Source organism: Lingula anatina, chromosome 3 (genome assembly GCF_051362555.1).
Source record: "Lingula anatina isolate TDL-2025a chromosome 3, LinAna3.0, whole genome shotgun sequence".
NCBI classification, from domain to species: Eukaryota; Metazoa; Brachiopoda; class Lingulata; order Lingulida; family Lingulidae; genus Lingula; species Lingula anatina.
This window is the reverse complement of record NC_141769.1, coordinates 21,691,578-21,697,577: the sequence shown is the minus strand read 5'-3', so window position 1 is coordinate 21,697,577 and position 6,000 is coordinate 21,691,578. Positions and strand designations below refer to the sequence as shown.

Sequence of the window (6,000 nt, the reverse complement as noted above, 5' to 3'; positions counted from 1 at the left end):
GTCCCAAGTTCGAAACCTGGCGCTTCTGGGTCCCAGCAAATTACCTTTTGCAAAAAAAATTCAAATAAGCAAGGTAAACTAATACAAGAGGCTCTATAGGTAAGACTACAGACTTGTGCACTGGAGAACGAGAGTTCGAATAGAGCTAAAGGGAACAGAAGGTGAAAAATGAAAGGGAATTCAACATACAAATATCTGTACATTATTTTCATTATTTATTGTTTCAACAAATTCCAAGTAAATTCAACAAAGCTTTATACAAAACAAAATAAGTGAAATTACGTTTTTCTACGTTGACAACTATCATTATAATAGCATCTAATTTCTAAAAAAAAATCTATAAATTATGCTTTTACAAAAAAATACAAGAAGTCTACCAGATAGTAGACTAACTAACACATATAAAGGATTTTATGCACTTTGGAAATTGCCGCTCAAACAACGAATTCTTTTTTATTTATATAAAAGAGAATTTCGACATAATTCTTACCAAATCAAAATTCATATAAAAAATTGACCAGGACTGGTAGATAAATTGAAATTATATCGTACTTGTCAAATTTCGTTAAAAGTTGGCGTTCATAATTGATTACTAATTTCATTGAGGAGCAAAGTGTCCAATTGCAGTTGTGTGAATGATATCGAAATTCCAAAATACATATAGGTGTCTTCCCCTCACGTGCACTCGCACTCACGCACACCTTGTTCTAAGCCGTCGTGCTGATTCTCGCACAGAAAAAGGTAGACAAAAACAGTCATTTTTAAGAATCGAGTGTTTTACATTATTTTGTTTTCATTTCATTACATCCTTGATATTGGTAGGTTAATGGCAAGACTGAGCGAAAACTTAAATTTGCACAGCATGCGAATCAGGAACGGCATAAAAACATGGTTAATTTCCAAGCTTATTCTAGTCGAAGCAATTCAAGAAAAATATGCAAACAAAGCTGAAATGATTACGCAAAAAATAAATAAATAAATAAATGGTGACTTAAGATTCATTAATTCATAAATGCTAATACCCTTACTTTGGTCTCCGGTGTTCAGTGATCATGAAAACAATTGGCAAAAGTACCCCAAGATGTGCTGGGCTGACCTTTTCCTCTCAATCACCTCTCGGCTAAAGAAATATCAATCAATAAAGCACTTCGAACAAAGTTACTCTACCCCCCCCCCCCCCCAACTTTTTGAGACGGCTGAAGCAATCAATTTGAATTGCATGATGAATTTTCGAAATAAAAAATGTAAAGGTTATGATAAATGCCAATCCTACATAGATATTTTTATGCATATGAACAAAGAAGTTTTTCAGGAGAGCACTTACATTTCTGCTTTGCGATATTGACAAAAGGTCGAGCAACTCACAAATTAGCTCATGCAATGCTGATAAATTTGGGTGGCCCTAAGAAGAGGCAATTTTATCAAGTGGGTGACATATATTCCCTTCCTGCAATAACGAATGCGCAGTAATTTCGTGAAAATCCCTATTTCTCCCCTGGTTTCATTTTCTTAACATTGTTTTAGACCCCTCCCAGCACAGAAAATGTGTATCTGTCACTGATCAGACAAAAATATCAAAACACCGAAACCAAAGTAAGTTCATTCTTAACATGCGTCACAAACGTATATCCACAATTAAAAAAAAAGGATCGTTTCTTATACATGGGCAATTCTGGAATCACGTGGACAAATTTAATCTTTTTCATAAAGCTGTAATATCCGAATCATTATAACTTGAAGTACAGTGTTTGTAAGTTAAGTTAAATTAACAACTTGTTCTTTTCTCAAACTTAACGGTCAATATATGTAACCGTTTGTCTCTCAACATGTAATAAAGTTGAGATATTTTTCTTCTTGGAATTTCTCAGAATTCAATTCAATTCAAAATAAATATTTAAAATATCCTCAAATGCACAGGTAAGTGGCTAACTGAAGATTTGCCCACAGAAAAATTTTACCTTCAACTAGAAAATCAATAGTGCTGGAACAGTACTCTACCTAAAATCGCCTTATAATAATAATAATAACTATCATTTTTGTTTTCATCCATCACTTCAGCAAATACTTTTTGCATTAGAATTATATTGTTAAAGGTGAACTCCAAAAAGTGCCGTATTTTTGTTTGAGAACTGATGGGTACCTCCTCCTGACACAATAATAAATATACATAATAAATAAAATACTTGAAACGATATGAGCGGATAGAGTGGTGTACTACGATTTAGAAACAAATCTATAATATATATCGACGATATCCATTTCTTTCTTTTTCTCTGATCAGAAGTTTCGTTAAAAAATTCTTGCTGCGTGCAACAATTATTTTTATACACATTTTATGCAGAATATTACTATCCAAGGCAAAGATTACATTTCATATCGAATGTCTACCCTGCAAATAAACTACAAGACAAACTTCAACAAGCGAGACAATCTTGGCATGGGCGCGGGCGATGTCCAACATGAATTTGATGTCTTTGATCGGCGACGCATCCAATCACCCGGTAAACAGAAGTTGGGAGCCACTGAAATAAACGAAGAAAATCACATTCACGACACAGTTTGATGAAGCAGTATGTGTATATCTTTACAGCATGCTATTCTGGAACACATGCAATATTATGTTTACAAAACACTATTGTGCCATCCCTATTCTTTTCTACTGTGTGCACACTGTTTAATGACAACATCCTTCTTTACGTAATATGTCATGTGAAAAGACCAGGGTCCCGTATCTCGAAAGCATCGCGTATTGCGAATAGCTATATCAAATAGAGGCTACAATGTATTATATGGGACGAGTATGGGCGAGATATGGAATCGAAACGCTTGCGCACGGTCGCAATGCGCGATGCTTTCGAGATACGGGCCCCAGGTGCACGGATTACGGAGATATTCACGGACATGAAAGCCAGTGAATGAAAACATTTGGCAGATGGGCCCAATTAGTATAAAATTGACAGGATCTAAAAAAAGACATTATCTAGGCACATTTTCTCTGACCAAGCCAGGGTTTTTAGGGGGAGGGGGCGAGGATACGAGGATACATTAACTGGATTTCGTCTAGTTTCGTGCCATGCGCATTTTTTTGCGCTTTTGATTTGTTCTTGTTCTTGTTTTGATTTGTTATTTTGTGAGGGAGAAGGGATACCTCTTAAACTAAGGGAGGGACACTGTAGCCTAGTCCACCACCCCCACCCCTCACCTCCCCAGCCTCGTCCCGTCGTTTCCAGGAATGCAGTGACACAATAGTTCAACATCTTATTAATGAATGTGCACTTGTCTGTATGAAGTTTACTTTTATAAACATTACATTTTTGATACTTTGAAAACAGGCCAGTGACCTCGCCAATAAATCAATTAGGAAAATGTAGATACCTGCCCAGTCGTCTTACTTGTTGAGAACTTGTTCAGACCTTTGGACAGCGGCAATAAGCCTCTCACTTCCTCATTGTCAAGTGCGTTCCTTCTCTGAAATTACAGAAAATAAATCATTCAAACTTAGAGCTGATTTTGAAATTCTAATTTAGAGTGTATTAGACATAAGTGCAATGTTCACACAGTCATAAGGACTAAAATGTCCCTGTGCGAAACGCATCATTTGGGTAAACGTCGTCTACACAAAATACACGGCGTTATCTTATAACATCTATGTAATACTACGTCAGCTTCCTGTAATTTTCTGTGCTAAATTTTGGCCTACATGTGGAAATTGCAGCAACGTACCAAGAACCTCTGTCTTCTCCATCTTCTACTGACCTTGGTTCTACCTGAACACCTCTCACCGAAATGCTCACTTGTATTACATAATAATGTACAGGGCACCCTCTTTTTGAACGCAAGTTTCGATTTAAACTTGTTTTTGTTATTTGATATGGCGCAAGGGGTCCTAATACCTGGATGGTGATTTAGGCTTTCTACCACCATAATGGCAAAAATAATAACATCTTATCAACCGTTAAGTTTGATATCAAATTATTTGGCTCTGTTTCACCCCCCCCCCCCCAAAAAAAAAAAGTCATCTGTACCGATTGTGTTAGAGAAGACAAAATGCGTTTTTTGTTTACCCTATTTGTATAGAACGTTAAAATTAGTGACAGCGTTCATAAGGGCCTAGAGTGAGTACAGCTTAGTTAACTATAGCTGTCACAGCTAGGATTGACTTAACAGATGTTCTTATAAAGTACATAAAAAACTAATACTGACTCAGACTAGGTGTAAATGTTCTCACCTCCCTTGGGAGGATACAGCCCAGAGAGGGTACCATTGAGGGGGGGGTGATCACAATTCACGGGAAAAAATTATCATTTCACAAAACACAGTAAATAAAACCTTATTCAGATTTCACTGAAAATGCTCGTCAAAAATCACGTATCACGAATCACCGGGTATAGCGTCTTTCTTTCACGAATAACGGAGAGTAAAAAGCCGCATGTACGAGTCACAGGAATGGGGTGCTTCACGCTAAATAAAATGAACGTTTCACGCATCTTGGGAAGTAAATAGTGGCTTTCACAGGTAAGGAAAATACCCAATGGCAGCCTAGTATGGGGCTGTGAAAACTAGCGTAGGAACAATACTGTCAAATGTTTCAATTACCTTTGCATCGAAACTTCAGATTCAACTACCTACTGTTAGAAGATCACTTTTACAAAGTTGAAGATATTACTCCCCCCCCCCTCCCCCCATGCACCAAATTAAACTACCAGTCCAGACGCCACAAAAACGCATGTTCTCGGTCTTTACCAGTATTTCAGAGTCAGGACGTATTTTCTGAAAGGGAACTTTCAAAATTAATATGACCAAATTACATGTTTTTATGTAGCTTAGTGTATATTTGGGCGCAAATGTCTCCGTATGTTTATTTTTCACACAGCACAAGTCTTACTGAAGAATGAAGTAACATTTGAGAGCTAGCAACGCTGTCAAGGTCTGTACGGTAATCCGTATCAAAATTCAAGGTCGTGGGGTAAATATAATGCTTTTTATAATAAATAACAAAGCTAAGTTTTTATTTATTTATTTACAAAAAATAGTTATTGAGGATAAAACATAGTAAATTAATTTTTTGTCTTCCCCATGGCCCTCAGGTAATGGTAATTGATGTTTAATTACAAGAAATAATTTTAATTGATTAAAAATAAATAAGGTGACACCATTAGATAGCATTTTCAAAAGCAGACTCTAGTCTAATTAATCTATCGGTACGTGCACTTATCGGTAAATGGGTTTATAGGTATGGCGACATAGAAGTATCGGGTCCCGTTATCTGTCAAGACGTATCTGTCGAGACGTACCTATCAGGACTGGTAGGAATTGAGACTTAATAGAGCTGCATGGAAAAATGAACTTTGCTTTCTACTAACTAAAAGCAACAAAAGTGTTGTGATAGACAGGTGCCTATCAAACTCATACGGTTTAATTCAATTTTGACGGAAGCTGTCAAACGCACACGACTTTGAGTTTTATAAACAAACTTCAATCAAAATCATTACGTTGTTGAAATCTACAGTTGTCGAACATGCAAAGTTCCAGCTTCCTTCACCATTTGATCGACAACGTGCCAATCAAATCATTCAGTTTTGACAGATCCCATCAAGTAATAACTGCTTGATTGACGGGTTATATAAACAAACGTCAATTGTGGGACTAGCAGACGCAGAGACAAAAAAAAAAAAAAAAAATCTGAGGTTTTGGTCGTATTAAGGAATGACAGTAAATAGAAATATACTTTATAAAGTTCTAAATCTTTTCAAACTTTGTAAGTATTGTTAAAATTAATTATTGAAAATTGTTCTTTATTACTTTCATCTACATGACTTTATTCTTTTTCCTGTCACAAGAGACTCAAGAATACATCTGTAACGGTCTAGTTTGTTCCCACGCTCGGCTGTCACCTTGATTGGATAGTAAACGATTGTCGTAAAATCGCTAAATGATATTAAAACCGGGTGCATAAACTTGAAAACCACCTACAACAACCTTGGACTACCACATTAATCC

General features: G+C 36.3%; 1 protein-coding gene across 9 annotated transcripts; it reads right to left on the bottom strand.

Annotated features, from left to right (window-relative positions):
• Positions 1-582: 582 nt before the first annotated feature.
• Positions 583-3,990, bottom strand: LOC106163712 (uncharacterized). Of its 9 annotated transcripts, none has more exons than XR_015333362.1 (3): positions 3,701-3,990; positions 3,380-3,468; positions 583-2,522 (listed from the first exon to the last, which is right to left on the bottom strand). XR_015333362.1 is itself a non-coding variant. In XM_087007935.1 (3 exons), exons 1-3 carry the CDS (start codon positions 3,743-3,745, stop codon positions 2,415-2,417), a joined length of 246 nt encoding a protein of 81 aa, XP_086864061.1. In that variant the 5' UTR covers positions 3,746-3,990; the 3' UTR covers positions 583-2,414. The 9 variants fall into 9 exon arrangements, 8 of the variants coding, with proteins under 8 accessions (XP_086864061.1, XP_023931591.1, XP_013396831.1 ...); XM_087007935.1 differs by having other exon boundaries at positions 3,376-3,468; XM_024075823.2 differs by having other exon boundaries at positions 3,393-3,468.
• Positions 3,991-6,000: the final 2,010 nt, after the last annotated feature.